At 31.8% G+C, this 21,164-nt stretch overlaps 1 protein-coding gene across 1 annotated transcript; it reads left to right on the plus strand.

Moving 5' to 3' along the window:
* Positions 1-767: 767 nt before the first annotated feature.
* On the plus strand, positions 768-13,279 carry LOC148275021 (uncharacterized). Its single transcript, XM_088236272.1, has 3 exons — positions 768-822; positions 2,965-3,163; positions 13,152-13,279. The coding sequence occupies exons 2-3, from the start codon at positions 2,973-2,975 to the stop codon at positions 13,237-13,239; spliced, it is 279 nt and encodes a 92-aa protein (XP_088092398.1). The 5' UTR covers positions 768-822; positions 2,965-2,972; the 3' UTR covers positions 13,240-13,279.
* Positions 13,280-21,164: the final 7,885 nt, after the last annotated feature.

The following is a 21,164-nucleotide window of genomic DNA, read 5'->3' on the forward strand; positions in this document are numbered from 1 at the left end:
TATGAATATTCAAATATTGCATTTAAGTAGGTACCTAGGCACTTGTTAATGGTAGAATTTCAAAACATAAAATAATTCATTTTCAAATATAGAATTCTTTTCGCAAATGTCAAACTCGGCTCTTCTCACCAACAGGGGTACACTTTATTCACGAATGCGATTTTCAAAAATGTATTTAATTTCAGTTAATATTATTTTAGTTTTCCAAAAAATCCAGTAAAAAGAATAAATGGGAAGAAATTATAAGGAATGTACGGAAAAATAAAAATTAAAGAATAGCCATTATAAATGTAATTAAAACAAGATAAAAAATAATACAAAGTAAATCGAAAATTTAAATTCATATCTACAGAAAAAATAAAAATAGCGAAAAAATTAAAAGTACTTACCTATTAAAATTAAGATCTAAAAAATGTTTTTATTTTTTTATTTATTGTTTATTTATTTACGGACTTATTAAGTCCATTAACAATATATGTACAGTTAAAAAAAATACCCACTACTAAGATAATTAAAGCTAGGATAAAAAAATTACTACCTCAAGACAAGATTTGGTCTATTTTAGTGATTGTTTAAACCTAGAAGGACTTGCATCAGAAAAGTCCAGTTCAAATGACAAATTAATTAAAATACTCGTATCAAGTAAAGTCGCATCACCTACGCGTTATTCACTTCGACCTGCCCATCCACCCTCGTAGGCTTCCGATTTCGACGCTTATAAATCGACGCCAGTATGAAGAACTCCACTCGTTCCCGGGGCGTCGCGAGCGACCGTCGTTAAGACTGAGACGGATGATCGAAAAAATTGCCGAAGAAGCTCTGGTAGTTTTTACAGTATTTTATTTTTTCTTTAGTTTTATATTTTTTGATATATTAAATTATTTTACAAGAAAAGCGGTGCGATTTCGATGCAAATAAAAATCATTTACCTACAAGTGTTTAGGGAGTAAAAAAATCACATCTGTCGAATTGGTAAGTTTTAATTACATATTTTTTTATTTTACAATTTAATCATTTATTTATTCACATATGGGTGGCCTTGTGTTAAAATAGAATATATATTTTTTTTTATGAGTAAAAAAAATCCACTTACTACATATGTATTCTATCATCATCATCATTCCATTTCCGTACCTAATGGTGCATAGGGCACTGCATTGGTAAATCAATTTCAGCGTATCTTGATAAAAAAAATTACAAGAAGGTAAGGTGATTACTTCTGCGCTTCAGGTGCCAGTCCAGAGACTATGAAATATTCTAGTGTAAAAACACTTTAAAAAAAATAAAAATATTTACAATTTTAAAAAACCCGTTAGGGTTACATTAGAAATTTAATATTGTCTAGTCATTTCATGTCTCGTCTAGTCTAGTTAGTTCAGTCATCATGTGCTTTTTCAGATTGATTTTAAATTTGTCTCCAGTAAAAGTTTTCAAGTAGTAAGGTAAGTCGTTGTAGTGTTTAAGTCCATTATGTAGTATTTTTTACTGTCCTGTGTTTGTCTTTGTGTTCTTCTTTTAAATCAATATTTCATGTCAACCATGACGGGAATCGAACCCGAGACCTCTTGCGTGGTAGGCGAACGCGCTGACCACTACATCACGAGGCCGATGTATGTTATCAGTGGATTTCTATTGGTAATAAGGAAATTTAGTGTTTTTTTTATTTTTTATTATTTGTTACTATCAAACTAAGCCAAACTTTAAAAAAAGTATTTTTACGTTTTGTATTATCGGCGCTATAATTTAATTCATTTTAATTAATTAATTAAATGTTTAATTTAAAAGTTTTGTATTTTTGAAATTACTACGGGTGTGACGTCACAAGTTATCTTCGGTGAGTTCTGCTGATTGGTGAATTGGCTTCTCGTAAATCACAACGTCATTGGTTGATTCGGAAGAACTAGTGACATCGTTCAAAGTAGTTGATTTTTATAAAAAATATTTTTACTCATTTTTTTATACATTTTTAAGAAACTTTACTCAACAATTTAATGCTCTTATTTTTAAAGTGCGTAAGAAAAAAATCCGATTTCCCGTAGCATTGAACTTCTTCATATTTAATACATTTTTTTCTGATCTGACTTTTTTTTCTCCAAAATTCGTTTATTTTTTATAATTATTAATTTTACATACAAATATCATAGTATCTTTAAATATATTTTGCCTATATGTAGGTATTGGTGGATTTTTAAAGCTGGCGCGTTCGCAATACTTCCACAAATGCATTGTGTAGTATCTGTGAATAAGCTCATGGTATGACATCGCGCGGCATACGCATTATGAAAATAATCTCTGTCTCGCTCGCGCTCAGACGCGCTTATGAGCGTGACATAGACTACTATTGCTTTGTTAGTTGCTAATGATACACATAAGATGCTTCTGCGTTCGTCTGAATTTCGCTGCGATTTTTAATAGTTAAAATATAATGATATATTGTACGTATATTGTACGAGTATTTAATGTATTTCTGTGGATATTTGTTTTTGGTTTTATTCTCTGTATATTTTATTTGTTATATTTTTGTTACATGTATTACTGTTGATATCTCCAATAAATAAAATAAAAATAAAATGGATTCGCGTATGTGGTGGATGCTTTCAATGTGTGAAACCTTTATTGTTGTGAAGAGATTAATTTGATCGAATTATTCAACATACTGGGCAACGCCTGAAAACAATTTTCAAATTTATACACTTCTTCTTGGACCAGTTGGTTTTATTACAATATTTTGAGATTGTCCAAATGTTTGTATAAAACACTTACCACCTGCCAACCACCAGCAAACCAGCCAACGACAGGTCGTAATCCCTGTAAATGCCTAGACTCCCATATTCCCTTCTCTAAATTTTTCTCCATCTCTGTTGTAATTAATGACTCCCTAGGCGGTGAAATCCAGTCGTTTATCAACACACATTTGGACAATCTCAAAATATTGTAATAAAATTATCTTGTTTTCTTGACCAGGTTTCGCCATGTGCCGGCTGACGCTGCTATCCTTCGCAGCTTGGTGCCTGCTCGCAACCGTCTCCTTCTGCTGGGTGGATACCAGGTCTGGCTCCGTACCCTTGCGCCAAACCAGGCCGGAGAAGATCAGCTCGCATAAAGACCTGAACGACTATGCTAGGAAGATGCAGGAGTTCTATTCCATACTTGGGCGAGGAAGGTACGCCATCTCTCTGCTTCGAAGTCGTATGAATTTCTAAATAGAAACAAAAAATAATCATGCCAATTCACCGTTTACAAAATGACGAAGAAGTTCAGGGCTATGGGAAAAATTAATAAAGAAAATGTTTTCAGAGTACAATATGCAATGTATGTATTATAAATGTGTGAAAGGCGGCCTCCGTGGTGTAGTGATCAAGACGCTTGACTCACGCACGGAAGGTTCCGGGTTCGATTCCCGGTGAGAACACAAAAATTAAAAATGTGATTTTTCTCAAGCCTGGATGTTCTGTAATGTAATTCACCACTGTAATTGGTCCTCCTGACCTGTTGTGGTGCAAAAAAAAAAAAATCAAAATTTAAATAAAAATAATTATTACAGCACACATCATTTATTTATTTATTAACTTACACGCCCTACGGGCTTTTACATTTATTAGAAATACATTCAAGTGCAGCAGTGAAACATAAGTACGTACATTAAGTTAAAATTAAAGATAACATAAAAAAAAACAATAAGATACAATGATAAGTAAAAATAAGGAAATGTACTAACATAGGTATATGGGTACAAAGATAAATATTTAATAAATTTACATCTAAAAACATCCACACATACATACACACCCATATGCATACACACACACACACATACATACATACATGAATGTATATGTGTGTGTGTGTGTTGTTGTTTATATTGTTAATATATATTTTTAGTTTTTTACTGATTTAATTTTTTAGATCCTCGTGACTTTTTAACTTGTTTTAACTATGTATTTATTTTTTAAAATTTTTATTACATCTTTTGCTTTATTTTTTAATATGCTGTTTTTTTTTTTTTTCTTTCTTTAAATATGCTTTTTGCTATACAACATACATTCATTTTTTTATTATGACTTTAAATATGTTTCTTACTATGTATTCTGTTTTTATTTTGCATTTTACTGAGTTTCAAAATATTTTTATAGACATATTTATCTATTTTCATGGTTTTTTACTATGTTTTCACTGCATTTATTACTTTGTTTTTATAATTTATCTTTTTGCTACGTTTTTTTTACTACATTTTTACTATGTTTTTACTACATTTTTATTATGTTTTTACTACATTTTTACTATGTTTTTACTACATTTTTACTATGTTTTTACTACATTTTTTACCATGTTTTTACTCCATTTTTTACTTTGTTTTTTACTTTGTCCTGTATCTTTATAACTGTTTCTATAAATTGATTACTGTTTTTTATATTTTTTTTACTGTCTAAGAACGGGGTAAATAACCCTAGTTAGACAGTCAAAGCAACTTTACATAAATTATAATTTTGTTTATGTAATATAATGATAATAAATAAAAATATATATATATATACACATATATATATATCTCTATAATAATGTATAAACTCATGTGTATGTATGTGTATATGCATATATGTATATATATATATATATATATATATATATACATATATGCATATACACATACATACACATGAGTTTATACATTATTATAGAGATACATGAGAAAAGAAATAGTAAATAAAGAAGAATAGTCATTTAGTCATTTGCTTTTTTATATTAATTTTATAAATCATTTATAATTCTTATTTTACAAAGAGCTGACATATTTATAGTCCTTAAAAAAAAATATATAATATCAAACTAATTTCATTAGTGATGGAAATTATTGATCACTGATCAAATCGATTTTATCAGTTATTTCATGCAATCATGAAACTTTGTTTCCGAAAATTGATATAAAAAACGCAAAAACAAGCCTAATACAGTGTAAATTATTATGAAAATAAAACTTTGTTATCAGTGTTACACAATTTTATTCTTTTACAAGAACACAACTATAGTTTCGGGAGAGCACTCCTCCCATCGACGGGTGATATAAAACTAATATAATAAACACAGAATATTGTTCACAATGTCATCGAATCTAAACAAAAAATAAACAGATTAATCAGTGAAACTTAGAGCAGGGGGTTTTTATTCTTATCTAAGGTGTTGGCATATGAATGGATGGTTATCTTAAGTACAGATATGAGAACATGGACAAAACATTAAGTCGAATTTATTTCTTAAAATTTAGCACATAAGTGGAAGTTGCAATAAGTAAGTCTAAGATTTAATGTGTGGGAAGACATCGCTCGGCTAAGAGAGTGTTAACAGACGCGGGTCTAAGAGGGTGGGTGCGGTGAGGGTGGTCGCAAAGGGAACATAGTCAATAGAGGCGAGGGGTGGTTGAATGTGTGATTATTAATTAGATTGTTTTCAGAATTTAAATTTTTGTGAATTTCTATAATTTCTAAATTATTCATATTACTGCCTTTGTTATTTACTTGGTGCAGGAGTTTTAAGGTGTGATTATGAAATGAGTGGTTACTGTCTATTATATGATTCGCGAATTCCGAGAAATTATTATTGGTCAGGCAACGGCGGTGTTCGTTTAGCCTAGTTTTAAGATTTCGCGCTGTTTGTCCAATATAGACTTTTTTGCATTCGCATGATATCTGGTAAATGCCACTCTTGTTTAGCAGCTCTGTTTTTGACTTAGAATTAAATAGTGATTTGGCAATATTATTATTAGTGTAAAAAGCGGGTTTTATAGCTGTGGGAAAGTGATTACTTATTTTTCTAGACAGAGGTCCAATGTATATAATTCTACGCCAGGTTTGTGGGTTGTTGGATATATCACCACCGCTAGAATATAGAAACGTTTGACTCAATTTGTTATTTTGTTTGCGTTTTAGCATTTTATCAATTATATTGGGGTCATACTGATTGTTATGGGCAATAAGTTTAATAATGTTTAGTTCCGTTTGGAAGTTGGAGGGACTCAGTGGGATATTGATCAATCGGTTAAGCATTGAGTGGAAACTGGCCAATTTCTGTTGGATAGGGTGTGAAGATGAAGCCGGAATGACCGAGTCTGTGTGAGTAGGTTTTCTGTAAATATTAAATGCAATTTTATTGTTCACGATTTTTAAGGTTAAGTCTAGGAAGTTTAGGGAATTATCATCATTGGATTCCAGGGTGAATTTTATATTGTGATGTAGGAGGTTAATGTGGTTAAGGAAGGAATCTAGTTGTCGGGATGACCCTTGATAAAAACAGCAGATGTCGTCCACAAAACGGAACCAATGGAGTACATTATTGGCTAGTGGGTGTTTGGATGAAAGTAAATCGGTTTCTAATTTATCTAAAAAGATATCAGCTAAAATAGGGGAGAGTGGAGATCCCATCGGAAGACCATCCTTACTTTCGTAGAACGAGTTATTATATTGAAAGTAATTTTGCTGAAGGCATGTGTTAAGAATTGCGGTCATTTCTTTTTTCACATTCTCACTGATTTCTGTTTTGTCGATTAAATTCTTAAAAATATTCTTACAGTCTTTAGTAGGGACATTAGTAAATAAATTCACGACATCGAAAGACACGAGTTTCACGTTGTTAGGTATGATTATATTGCTTAGTCTCTCCGTCAGTTCAACACTGTTTTTTATGGTATACGATGGTTTAAAAGGTCTATACGCTATTATTACATCATTGAGTCTTTTGCATAATTTGTAACTGGGTGCACTGAAATATGATACTACTGGACGGATAGGGATATTGGCTTTATGTAATTTCGGGGATCCATATAACTTCGGGGCTTGGGGGTTCATCTGCTGTAAGTATGTATTATATGGAAATTTGCCGCATATAATTTCCGAATGTTTGATCACTTGTTTCACTGCATCTTGGTATTTGATAGTGGGATCGGAACGTAGCACATTAAAATTAGGGTCGTTTAAAAACGTTGTCATTTTTTCGTGGTAGTCCGTAGATTTTAATATGACTATTGTATTTCCTTTATCAGCCCGCGTCATAACGAGCTGATTGGTTCTAAGGTCGGCTTTTATGTTCTTTAATGTTGAGGTTTCATCGTACGTTGTATGGTGTTTAATATGTTGGATCTCATTTTTAATTATACCGGCACATGTATGTTTTAACGCTGGATCTTGTTTTGTAAGAGCGCTTTCAACATCCGCAGCAAGGTACATTAAATTATTATTATTATATCTGCGCTTAATGTTGTACTTGGCCCCTTTGTTTAAGAGATCCATTTCGTCCTTTTTAAAAACATGTTGGGTTAGATTGACAACGCGGTCACTGAATTTATATGTAGAAATATTTTGATACACAATTGGTTTATTAATATTTTGTTTTGATTGAAGATTTTGCAGTTTTTTGTCAACAGTTTTCTTTTTTTGGAATGCATCTCTTGAGGCTAAGTAACGCACCTTATCATCTAGTAAATCCCATTCGAGCGGATGAAGAGCGTGCACTAGTTCAGTGTGGAGACATTTAAGAAGATGTTTGATGTTGTCGCGTACGAAGAAAAACTTATGGATTTCTTGTTTAATCCAAGTTGTTTGAGCACTTTTTAGTGCTCTTATTGATGACACACCGTTGGGTTTAATTTTTACGTTAACGTATTTAGGAACTAGGTTATGTTTGAGGCACTGTTGATTAAAAAATAAATCTAAACAAATAGTTCTGTATCTACACATTAAGTTTTTATACATTATTGCCTGTTTTGCCGTACTGGCCAACATAATATTTTTAATTGAATCGGCATTCACTTCGTAACACTTCATTATAAATTATTATGAAAATAAAACTTTGTTATCAGTGTTACACAATTTTATTCTTTTACAAGAACACAACTATAGTTTCGGGAGAGCACTCCTCCCATCGACGGGTGATATAAAACTAATATAATAAACACAGAATATTGTTCACAATGTCATCGAATCTAAACAAAAAATAAACAGATTAATCAGTGAAACTTAGAGCAGGGGGTTTTTATTCTTATCTAAGGTGTTGGCATATGAATGGATGGTTATCTTAAGTACAGATATGAAAACATGGACAAAACATTAAGTCGAATTTATTTCTTAAAATTTAGCACATAAGTGGAAGTTGCAATAAGTAAGTCTAAGATTTAATGTGTGGGAAGACATCGCTCGGCTAAGAGAGTGTTAACAGACGCGGGTCTAAGAGGGTGAGTGCGGTGAGGGTGGTCGCAAAGGGAACATAGTCAATAGAGGCGAGGGGTGGTTGAATGTGTGATTATTAATTAGATTGTTTTCAGAATTTAAATTTTTGTGAATTTCTATAATTTCTAAACGAAGTGAATGCCGATTCAATTAAAAATACTAATACAGTGTGTTTAACACAATTATTCACAAAAAAATAAGACATTTATACTTTTCTCATGAACAACGTCAAATGAACTATTTTTTTATTCGATTAATTTACATTGACCAATTTGTCCCATCTCTAACGTTTTTGCAAAATGGCGTAACCTTGTAAGAACGTCGTTAATAATTAGGTTTATTGTAGTTTTTTTTTAAATTTTAAAGCTGATTTTATATATTAATGTTAACTAATACTATACTAATAAAAATAAATTAACACGCCAGATACGAATGATTTTTCGTGTGTCAATATAAATAACTCCTTTGACGTTACTACAAAGTTATGTCGTCACTTTTTCTGACAAATGTCATTCTAATCAAGCTATATTTTAAGGACTATAGTGTACATAATAAATTATCGTAATCAATATTTTTTCAGCGGGTATATTAAGTTTGTAGTTGATGAATCCAAGGAATTTACGTTGTACTCTTTCTAACTTTAAAATATGAACATTGTAATAAGGTGACCAAATTGTTGAATAGAATTCTGAATTACTTCTAACTAAGGCAGTAAATAGCACATTGAGGGTAGTGATGGAATTAAAACCCTTTACAGTTCACTGCAAATATCCAATACATTTCATCGCCATTATTTCATAATAATGTTTATGTGTGTCCTACTCCAAGATTCAAAATAAAAAAAGGCTCGAAAGAACTCGTCCAGGGCTGCTATTCCAGACGCTCTCACGGCCGTAGAAAAAACTTGTATCTCGCGTGTTTACATACAAAATGCGCGAGAGAAAAGTGTTTTCTAAGGGCGCGAGAGCGTTCGGAATAGCAGCGTTGGATTACACTGTACAATCACGGAGACTGGACCGCTGTGCGAGTGCAAACCACGAGCCCACTGCGTGATATCGCATTATTGGCTTATTTCACACCGCGGCATGATAAATTACAATACGGTGGATCGATATTTATCGTTTTACAATTATTTACTTATTTAATGTCTGGCAAACGCAATAACCAGTACACCATGAGACCGACTAATCTTCCGTCGATTTCCCTTTGCAGGATTTTTTCCTGAGAGTTCTCGCTAAATTTAAATAATTATTTTGATGAAATCATCATTAAAATCTTTATTTGAATCGGGTTGTGGTCTCGTGGATAGTGTTGCGGACTCACGGATCAGAGGTCCGAGGTTCGAACCCCACTCTACCCCAACTTGATTTCCATTTTCTAATAGCGAGATATTTACAACTCGTTGAAAATGGTCACCAAAATTGAAATATTTGGGTAAATCACAAGAACGATAATGATTGTTTTTTAAACATACAGGTGTTCTTTAAACCCTGTCACATCGGAAACCACGATGATCAGTATGAGCAAGAAGACATATTGGCACATAGAAAGCAGTAGACTAGTTTATATATAATTATTTTTGCATTTCATGTTTTGTATTTGTATCCACACAGTTTCTCGATGAATATTTTATTTTATTTTTTATTTTATTTTATTTAGAAAACATACAGTCATACAAAATCAGTATTAAAAACAACAATTTTTTAACATAAAAAGACCAATTAAGTTTTCATAAATTAAAAAGATATAAACATTAAATGTGACAAAAAATAAAAAATAAATAAGAATTTTAAGTGAAAAAAAGATAATTGTTGACATTTGCGTTTTCCATGGAGGTAATAAATTAAAATAAATAAAAATACCGAATGTACACTCCGAGCCATCCACGCACACACATGAACGCACATATAAAACATACACAAACATATACATTACATGCGGCACATATGCATAGCATAAACCACTCAAGATGTACATTCAGCAACTATCCCAAATAATCGACCCCATGAAGAAATTTTCTGTACAAATGCAACGTGCAGTTAAAAATATATATGTCATATGCTCGTATATTTGGCATTTGTGCGGATGTTGGGCCACCGGGAGCTGACAGAAGCTGCACAGTAGCTAAGTATATAATGTCTGCACAGTAGCTAAGTATGTGAGCTGTACTAATAATACAATTTTGTTTTCTTTTTCTTCTTATCTTTTTTTCTGCTACTATAATTTATGTATATACCACACGTTCAGTACTTGATACAACAGATAAAATTAAATATCTTGGTGTATATGTACATAGACCAAAACTTAAAATGGAAAGATCATATCAGTGAACTAGTTAAACGAATTAGAAAATGTATATACATATTTAATAGATTAGGAATGTTTTAAAAATCAATCATTTAAAAATAGCTTATTACTCAACTGTACAATCTTTGTTACAATATGGTATTGTAGGATGGGGTGGTGCATATGCCAATATATTAAACCCCCTTAAAATAGTACAAAGATTAATTATCAAGGTAAAGAAACCCTCAACATTCAATACGAAAAGTCTATTTAAAATATTTAAGGTTCATACAGTAGACACTCTTTATAAAATAAATTATACTATACAATTATATAAAAAAGAAAAAATAAAAGAATTTGAAATTAATAAGTCACTCAGATACCAACATAATATCAAAATTCCAAAATTCCATACAAGTCATGGTCAAAATAGCTTTGTCTTCAAAGGTGTAAAAAATTATAATAATCTTCCTAATGAACTAAAAACTATTAAAAATAATATATCGATAAATAAATTTAAAGTTAATCTAAAAAAAATTTTAACTCGTGTAAAAATAACATTAAATTTTAATAAGTATGAATGTATTATTGTTTTATGTTTATTCTTTATATATCCTATGTTTTTATTTTAATTTTTATGTACTCGTATTTAAAATTGTATAAACTCTTATAAATAAATAACTAAAACAGTGTAAGTCACTCTCCAAGCACAAGAGTTAGTCTCTTTTTTTGGAGAGTTACAGTGATAAAATTGACTAGATGTGCAAAAGCAGTTATGTTTAGAATTTTACAAAAACTTGTACTTTTTTATGAAATTTATGAATAAAAAAAACTATCTAAAAAATCTGTGTGGATTTAAGTATGGATATGTGTTATTTTATGTATAGTTTTTAGACACCATAAGTATATAATATAAAATCATGTAAATGATTGCCTCAACACGGGTTGTCCCCAGCGAGGTATTAATTTTTTTATAAAAGTGTTACGTAAAACGTGAAATAAAAAAAAATAAATAAAAAAAAATTTTAGAACATATAATTTTTTTCGAAAACAAAATATTAAAAAAAAAAACAAATCGTTGCTCACTTCTGCAGGGGAAAAACAAGGGGGAAGGGGGAGTCTGATTTATTAAAAAAAAAATCTTTGTTATAAATATTTTTTTAAATATTTTATTTTATTTATTTTATTTATTTTATTTATTTTATTTATTTTATTTATTTTATTTATTTTATTTATTTTATTTATTTTATTTATTTTATTTATTTTATTTATTTTATTTATTTTATTTATTTTATTTATTTTATTTATTTTATTTATTTTATTTATTTTATTTATTTTATTTATTTTATTTATTTTATTTATTTTATTTATTTTATTTATTTTATTTATTTTATTTATTTTATTTATTTTATTTATTTTATTTATTTTATTTATTTTATTTATTTTATTTATTTTATTTATTTTATTTATTTTATTTATTTTATTTATTTTATTTATTTTATTTATTTTATTTATTTTATTTATTTTATTTATTTTATTTATTTTATTTATTTTATTTATTTTATTTATTTTATTTATTTTATTTATTTTATTTATTTTATTTATTTTATTTATTTTATTTATTTTATTTATTTTATTTTATTTGGGATTTTTACAGCTATTACATAAACAAATATGCTAATTATATGTCTTCTTGCCCATACCGATCATCGTGGTTTCGGATGTGACAGGGTTTAAAGAACACCCTGTATTAACCGATGCGTTTTTATTGATACTTTTACTAAATTCTATGGAGTTTTATAAAAAAAACGAAAAGCTTAAGTAGTATTAAATTTAAATAGGTACCAAGGAATTTAATAAATTAATGTCAATCCACTATAATTTTACCGTGTCATTTAGATTAAGATGATATGTGTGAAATAGGCTATTCTCCATCGATATCACACGGCTGGTTTGTTTATTCGGAAATTCTTGTAATGTTGGACATGGGGGTGCTTCATGACATACTCAGTGGACGCCTTGATAGTCCGGCTCTTTTGTCAGAGTTATCATTAAATGTCCCCGGCTACCGCACCCGTCACACGTCGAGCTCTCTATTTCATGTGCCAGCAGTTCGTACGAACTATGCCCAGAACTCTCCACTTATACGTTTTGCTAGTGAATATAATTTGAACTTTCCCCTTATTGATCCATTTGATTGTAAAAAAATAACATTTAAAATGCGCGTCTTAAAACATTCTTTTTTGTCTTATACTTAGTTTCAATAATAAAGTTTTATTTTATTTTTTTAAATTTTATCTCTATTTCTTAATATTTTATATATATTTATATTTTCGATACCTGACACCCTCTTTCCAATATAACACCCACACACCCACCCTCTCACTCACTTACACTCACACAAACACACTAGTATGTATTGTACGTGTATTTAATGTATTTCTGTGGATATCTGTCATTGGTTTTATTCTCTGTATATGTTATTTGTTATATTTGTATTACATGTATTACTGTTGATATCCCCAATAAATAAAATAAAAAAATAAAATAAAATAAAAATGAACAGACTTAATTTCTCTTTCAAGCAAAGAACTGTATTCTTAATCCGCCCGGTCACGGACTCAATAATGACTGTTTATATTTTTTCAGATTTGGGAAACGTGCATTCATAATACCGGCAGAGAGACATACGTCGCCACACATATATATAGCACCCCTTTTGATAGAGATAAATTAATTTTATTATCTAATTAGTACGATTATTTGTATTTTATTGTAATTATTACTTAGTAATCTGTATATAACTTAGTAAGTACAATTTAAAGATTAAATTTAAAGTTTAAAAAATAAAATTCCGTACAAGAAGTCAAACATTTGTAGTTTTTTTTATGTGAAACTTTTCTTTAAACACACCCACAAATAATTATCGACGTACTTTAAAACATGCGAAGCATTTGAGCGACCACAGTGAACAATAATGAACATGCTTAAGTTATCGCAGTCATAAGTCAACGCGTGTGTAATCTCTAAGTCAACGCTCGTGTCGGTTTGTTTTTTGTTTTCATCGTAAATAAATACAGTTCACTGGCGAAAAATTGTCGTTTACTATAAAAAATAATACAATATATTGCATTTGCAAAATAGTAAGGCGTATCTAATACAAAAAAGTGAAAATTAAATTACCTACAATTACTATGGCGACTGCTTTTCTTGACATTTGAATTGCCAACCGCCGCGCCGGCTAAATGAAATAAATAGCATGATAGATAATAAATAAAAATAGCAGTTTTGGAAAAGTTTCCATATTTACACAGGTGAAATTTAAGTATGTGATTGCGCAGCAGGATTATACGTCGCGAAACGTAAATATTTTGACATTTAATATGGTGTTCACGGATGTTGCATTGTGATCGCGAATACGATAAACAACCATGGTGAGAAATAAAAAATAAGTCGCTTATTAGCACGTCGATAGTTATTTGTGATTGAGTTTCAGATTGAGCTTCATTTAGTAGGAACGTGAACTGACTGTTCGTCGACAGTTCATGTCAGAACTGCGGGACGCGAACCTGACCTGGGAGGATGCACAGGGGCTGGCAGCTGACAAAGATGCCTGGAGGATCGTCGTGGACACCATATGCTCCAACTAAGAGCGGACGTGGAATGATGATTATGAAGATTATAAAAATACCTGCACCCCGCGGCTCTTCTCCAGTTCGTCAGGCCAATCGCTCTAATGTCACTTTCCACATTATCCAGCCATCTTAATTTTGGTCTGCCTCTGCTTCGTCTGCCTTCCGGAGTGGTATAAATAATCTCTTTTGGGGTGCGGTTATCATTCATTCTGCGCACATGGCCCAACCATTGTAATCTTCTTATTTTGATGAATTGTGCAATGTTGGGTTCGCCATACAGTGCCTCTAATTCATGATTAAACCGTCTCCTCCACACTCCGTTTTGGTTGACAGCACCAAATACCTTCCTTAATATTTTTCTTTTGAATACTAATACCATATTTTCATCTCTTTTGGTCATAACCCAGCATTTGGCACCAGATGCAATGACGGGTCTGAGGAGAGTTTTGTAAATAATAGTCTTAGTTTTTCTAGTGAGCAATTTGGATCCCAGAAGTTTAAACAAGCCATAAAACATCTGTTTGCTGCCGATAGCCGTGCTCTAATCTCGATAACACACACACGTGCTAAATCTAAATCATTTCATCCAGAATACCACCCCAGGGGTGGTATTCTGGATGAAATGTAATAACATACCGTAAATTAAAAAAAATACACATATAATGGTTTAGTAAATAAACAAATCATAGGTTTATTAATAATTATTATTAATTATTATTACTAAACCAAATAATAATTGGCGGCCTCCGTGGTGTAGTGGTCAAGACGCTTGACTCACAGACGGAAGGTTCCGGGTTCAATTCCCGGTGAGAACACAAAAATTAAATGTGATTTTTCTCAAGCCTGGGTGTTCTGTGATGTAATTCACCGCTGTAATTGGGCCTCCTGGCCTGTTGTGGTGCAAAAATAAAATAAAATAAAATATAAAAAAATAAAATAAATATCTACAAATTACTTTATTTTCTTTTTTGCACCGCAACAGGCCAGGAGGCCCAATTTCAGTGGTGAATTACAGCACAACACCCAGGCTTGAGAAAAATCACATTCAATTTTTGGTTTCTCACCGGGAATCGAACCCAGAACCTTCCGAGCGTGGGTCATGCGTCTTTACCGCCACATCCGCCATTATGATTTCAATCTTCTTTAAAACTGGCAACATCTGGATGGACCTCATTAACCAGAGAACTATGTGGTAGTTGAAGATAAAAACTATGATATTCAGCTGTAACAAACTGCAGCAGCGAGATAAAATCTTTTTTTCTTTTGATCAATTGGTAATTGACTGTCATATTTCTTTTTTAAATTTATTGGTTTACTTATAAACCTTTTGGCCCTTATGACATCCAGTTCCCTAAAGGCAGGTTTTTTAGAGTTGTGGTTAACTAGTTAAGTACTTTGTATTTATTTTTTTTGCACCACATCAGGCCAGAAAGCCCAATTACAGTGGTGAATTACATCACAGAACACCCAGGCTTGAGAAAAATCACGTTTAATTTAGAAGTTTAATTACTCTGCTACCAGCAGTAGTCAAAATCCTACACAGTCAATATAGTGAAGGCCATTGGTAAAATAAACCAAAGTAGGGAACAAAATGCCGAACACTCTTCTAGTAGAACGGAAGACCGGTTGGCTACTGCCAACAGGCCGGCTTCTCCTGAAGAGTTTTAAGTGGTTTCCTCTCCACGTGAGCAAATGCTGAGAAGTTCCTGATTAGCCCACATTAATATATCCTTCCTGATCCCAAAAACTTAGCTAAAATTAAAAGTAATTTAACTGCAGAAAAATCCTCTTTTTGAAATATAAACCTTGTATATTATAAGCAATATATTATGCCCATGATATCCTTGCTCAGATAAACATTAATGTACCTCGCCGTAACTTGCGTCCCAATCCTGTCTTTGCAGTGGGAAATTATAAAACTAACACCGGATTCTTTTCCCCTCTGCCAAGGACCTCAAAACAGTGAACGAAATCTCACTAAACGGTACTGTCGATGTGTTCCTACAGCAAGGGCAGGCATTTAAGAAGCAAGCGGTGTTGTCTCTTCTGACTCGCGATGTCACACTTGCCTTTTCCGCCCAGATTATGCTATATACTCGTACATACCTTTTGTTAAATATAAACTTTGTTAATTTAAGTAGATTTTAAGAATGTTTAGATTAAGTATTACTCATTAATGCCAATTTATTAGGGCTTACTTAAGCCTGTTGATTGGCTTAAAAATAAAAAAAATAAAAAAGGTAAAAAATAATGCAACTCCCATATACAAAAAAGTAGTGAAAATCCACCTCGTCCAGTCCACTCCTTGCCCATTTACGAATTTGAGTCTCCATAGGTATATTGAATGTAAAAAAAGAAATGAAGAAATTAGGAACAGAACCAGAATAACTGATATTATGGATCGCGTAGCAGGACTGAAGTGGCAATGGGCAGGACATGTTGCGAGACGAGACCTTGGGAGAATAAGCGAGATGTCAGAAGACCTCAAAAAAGATGGTCCGACGACATAGCTGCTGTAGGGGATCAAAATTGGCTGCAAGTAGCAACCGACCGAGAAAAATGGAAGAGATCTATATCCAGCAGTGGAGGACACAAGGCAGAAGAAGAAGAAGAAAAAGGTATATTGAATTATTTTTTTGTGGATAAAGCTTTATACGAGAAAAAAACAAAAAAAAAACATTTCTCTGACTTTCATTTTTTTCCTTTCGTGAAAGGCACGGTTCTTATTTTAAAACCACATTCCATGCGTGTATGCCCCGCCCCGGCTCCAAAAACTTATGATTTATTTCTTGTAAATGTATTATTTGTTTCAAAGCCTCCATATACATAACAGGCATGGTAAAATTGTGATTCTGACCAGCACAATTGTCTGAATATAATATAAGGCGCTTGCATGAAGCATCCAATTTCATGATGTCTTCATGCATAATGAAGGCAATTTCATCGGAACCTCGACCACCATCAATTTCCGATCACATGTAGCAACACACTTCATTGGAATTTAAGGCATGAACGGTGAGCACGCACACCTGTTGTTAAAGATGGTTTACTTTATACTTTTCCTAAATTTAAAAAAAACTTAAACAACAATTTTGCCCTTACTTTGGGCGACATCTCGTTTATCTTGTCTCTTCGAGTCATATGTGGCAAAAACTTTTTCATCATGTTGGAACTTTTCGAGCCTTAATATCTGCAGATCTTCTTCTGACAAATCCTTTCTTTTGATCTGTACTTTCAGTCTGTCGCATGTGTTACACGTATCATTGTATGGATGTTTGAAAGACATATTTTCATTGTGAAACGTCTTCAAATATAAATCGTACTCCAAGGCATTCCTACTGTCATAAGGTATGTAACCTTAGTATATGCATTATACATATTTATTACATTTAAACCGGGATGTAGATATTCTTGGAAGTTTTGCTCCTTGAGGATTGATTCTCAGATTTTGGGAATGACTTTGTGTGCTGCAAAACGTATGCAGTTGCACCAGCAGTAGCTTTATTTTTTGGCGCATGTTTTTGTCATATCTGGGGTAGTAATCGTACCGGTTCAAGATATTTTGATTACTGCCAGGTCAATTTTGTTCTGCTTATACAAAAAGTGTTCATAAAATATTTACGGCAAACTCCTACTCTTTTACTATAACGTGAAAAACATCGCTTGCCTTTCTCTTTCTTTATATCCTTGGCGTTTTTCTATTTCCCTTGATATAACAAGTGTGGCAATAGTGGCTTAGTTCCCAAAAATTACAAAATATTTTTTCTCGCTGACTGACTAGAATTTTTTTAACTGCATTTAAATTTGCAGCTGCTTCCTATGGTTCTCTTTGGGTGTTTTTTACCTCCACGATCAATATAAGATAGTCATTTTTAAGGTGGTTTCATAAAGCCTTTTATGAAAGTAAAAGAGGTCGTTACTTGTAAGTAACATACATTTCATAATGTTGTAGTTAAATTTGCAAGGTAGTTTTTTGGGCAAACTCGGTGCTAAATACCTTAAAAATTATTTAACAGCTGTTAAAGTCAAATTTTGCAACATAAATTATGGGAACTTGAGCATAATTATTGATCAACTTGAGCTTTCTTACAATTCTGCTAAAGTTAATTGAATAGTTATCTATTATTATCTACTGAATGAGTACATAGAGTGCGTTTACTGCTGTTTTGATTTCGTTTTGTTTGGTGCCGAATGTTTGATAATCCTTTGACGTGTTAATGCCTATCAGTAAACAAAATAAACATACAATTTTTGCTCATGAAAGCACGCATATTTGAATTATTTATATAAAACTTATTGTTAACATTATTTTAATGGACTGTACTATGTATGTATTTCATTATATTATAGTAATATTTAACGTGTAGGTAAACGTTCCACTGATGGGCACAGGGCACAGGCCTGCCCTCAATTATCACAATAAAGAAAATTGAAAACAAAAACCGGTACCCCGGAATGGAATCACCCAATGCGGAGTTCATCCCTGACAAAGCCCTAACCATAGAATTGAGAATAGTCCTGAAGGAGCGTAGAATCATATTTGAATACATCGGACTGTGTCCGTGACTTTCGCCGCGCGCATTCGTGATGTCGCTGCGTAATGCACGTAGTTGCACGATGGGAAAAAATATAATCGAAACACAAATGTAAGGTAAAAAAAACCAAACTGTTAATTTCTCTAAAATTTTATTGTGCACGCGGAAATATTTATTGACACAACAGAGTAGATAAATATAGGGTCATTTTACAAGAGTAATTGAATAAATGAACTTTTAACTTAAAATATAAAACAAATTTTATTTTACATAAAATTGATATTTTTATATCATGTTAAATAATATTTGATGTTTTAAAGATAATGTCGGTCAAATGTCCACGATAGAGTTGTTTAATCCGAAATCAAATTTTAATTCGTTCTCTCATTAGATGAGCAAAGGGTAAAAAAATTTACTACCCTGGCAACACTAATGACATCTCCATTTCGTTTCTTTGACAATTTGACAGATGGAAAAATAATTCAATTTTTAAGTAATGCATTTGTTACATACACATTCATTTGCTGATTACACATGAAATGCGATTGCATCCTGTTTCTTTAAGATCCTAGCAGTATTTCTACACTTTAAAAGGACACAACACGGCATAGTTGAATTCAAATCAGGAGTTGCGTACTGAGCGACGTCTACAATGAAACTAATGGGTCAAAACGTAAACCTACTCATTTATGAGTAGTTTAGTCGCCTTCTGTTTGATGTGCGTATGCGGTTTCTGGACTATTGCCCTAACTTTTAAATAACAATAATCATAGTAAAGTCGTTCACTTACAATTTCTGCTTTTTCTCGTCTTTCTTTCGCTGTGTCTTTATATTGATCCTTTTCTGGCTTTATTAGGGTCAAAGTTTTCCAAATTAGAGCTAATTTATATTGTTTTGAGCTTAGTAAAATTAATTAAAATTACAACCTGCATCAAACACACAACACTGTCAAAACGGTAATGGCCGCCGTAACGGCTGACTGCTCGACTCTGATTGGCTTATAAATATCCACGTGGACCTACTGGCATCTGAATAGGGAAATATCACGTACTGCAAATACCTATAAAAATATATATAATGGGTAAGGAAGAATTAGTTGTATATTCAAAATCAATACGGATATTGTGGAGAAACATTTTCTTTTTTTTTTACTACGTTACTAGAAAAACATGACATGTTTGGCCTTGATGGTTGTGACGTCAAGATTCGTGATGATGTTCTAAACTAATTTGAATGACCAGGAACAATTTTTTTAATTTTTTTTTATTGAATATTTTTTTTTTTACAAAATACATTTTTGAAATACAAAATAGGTAAATATACAGAACATCTTATATATAACGTTTCTACCTCTCTAATAAAGTAGATACTTGTGTTTAGAGAGGGAGTTCGTAAACATGAATCGTGACATATTAGAGGCGTGGCCAATGGAATGATGGTTTTTGCGGGAATTCAAAATCACAAATTAAACAATATTTTTTTTGCTGCACAGTTTTTCATAGACCTTTATTACTTTTAAAGTGCAAAAAAAGTTGATAATTCTCTATTGAAACAGAGTTATTTGACAGTGTTTCATTGTAATAATGAGGACTTATTTTAATTTGAATAGTACTGATATGATCATATTATTTTTCACTACATTTTGTAGAACAAATGTCAAAAAAAATTGGGCGGACATACAGGCATTTGATATTTATTTAAATTGTAAGATTGTATATTTATGCGTCTAAAATATATCCAATGTCCATGCACTTCTAATTTTCTCAAACTGAACAGTCTGGGTTTGCTAGGAAAAAATTGCCTTATGGTAATATATCCGCCCTTATTATATTATGGATAACGCATACAGCGCCATTTTCGTAATATAATACCTCAATGGTGCTTTACAAAGTGATTTTATAAAAAAATAAATTAAAATTTAACGTTTCTAATTTGTAATTTAAAAAAACATTATACTTTACCACCACATGCTAAAGATTTATTCAAATGATTTAAATTATTGAATGTATATAAAATGGATTTACCTTTATACGTTTGCTTTCAATACAAAAAATAGCCAAATATTTTGTTTTGTCTAGCTACTTCTAGTTCCAGCGACTTTTGCTTTTGTAGAGTTGGCAACACTACTCACAATTTTATTCGTGTTTTGACATCTGTCAGTTGGGACGCCGATTGCCTAAGTTTCTGTACAAATAAAGTCAAAATAAATCCGTAAAATCCAGCTCAAAACCTGGTAAAATGGATTGTTTGTACGCGAAAGGCGTGGAGATGATAGTCGGTCTGCAAGAAAGGTATAACAGACGCGTTGAATTTTAATTAAGGTCATTTTAACTTGTGAGAAGCGTGTTATGTATGTATTTTTTTATTCTTTTTTAGCTGTGCGGGATATGCGAAGTATTTTCACCTCGTAAATTACCTGGCAAATCCCCATTTCGCGTTGGTTTGTTCTTTCCCCCTCGTGGCGATGTTTAATTCAGTTTCTGCTGCCGAAT

Source organism: Micrasema longulum, unplaced genomic scaffold (assembly GCF_059751315.1).
Source record: "Micrasema longulum isolate JH-2025_06_02 unplaced genomic scaffold, ASM5975131v1 h1tg001528l, whole genome shotgun sequence".
Taxonomy (NCBI): domain Eukaryota; kingdom Metazoa; phylum Arthropoda; class Insecta; order Trichoptera; family Brachycentridae; genus Micrasema; species Micrasema longulum.

Excerpts from the sequence above, each read along its gene's own strand:
- LOC148275021 (XM_088236272.1), top strand. The coding sequence starts at position 2,973 with ATGTGCCGGCTGACGCTGCTATCCTTCGCAGCTTGGTGCCTGCTCGCA. Across the intron at positions 3,164-13,151 it reads TCCATACTTGGGCGAGGAAG|ATTTGGGAAACGTGCATTCA; the intron begins GTACGCCATCTC and ends ATATTTTTTCAG.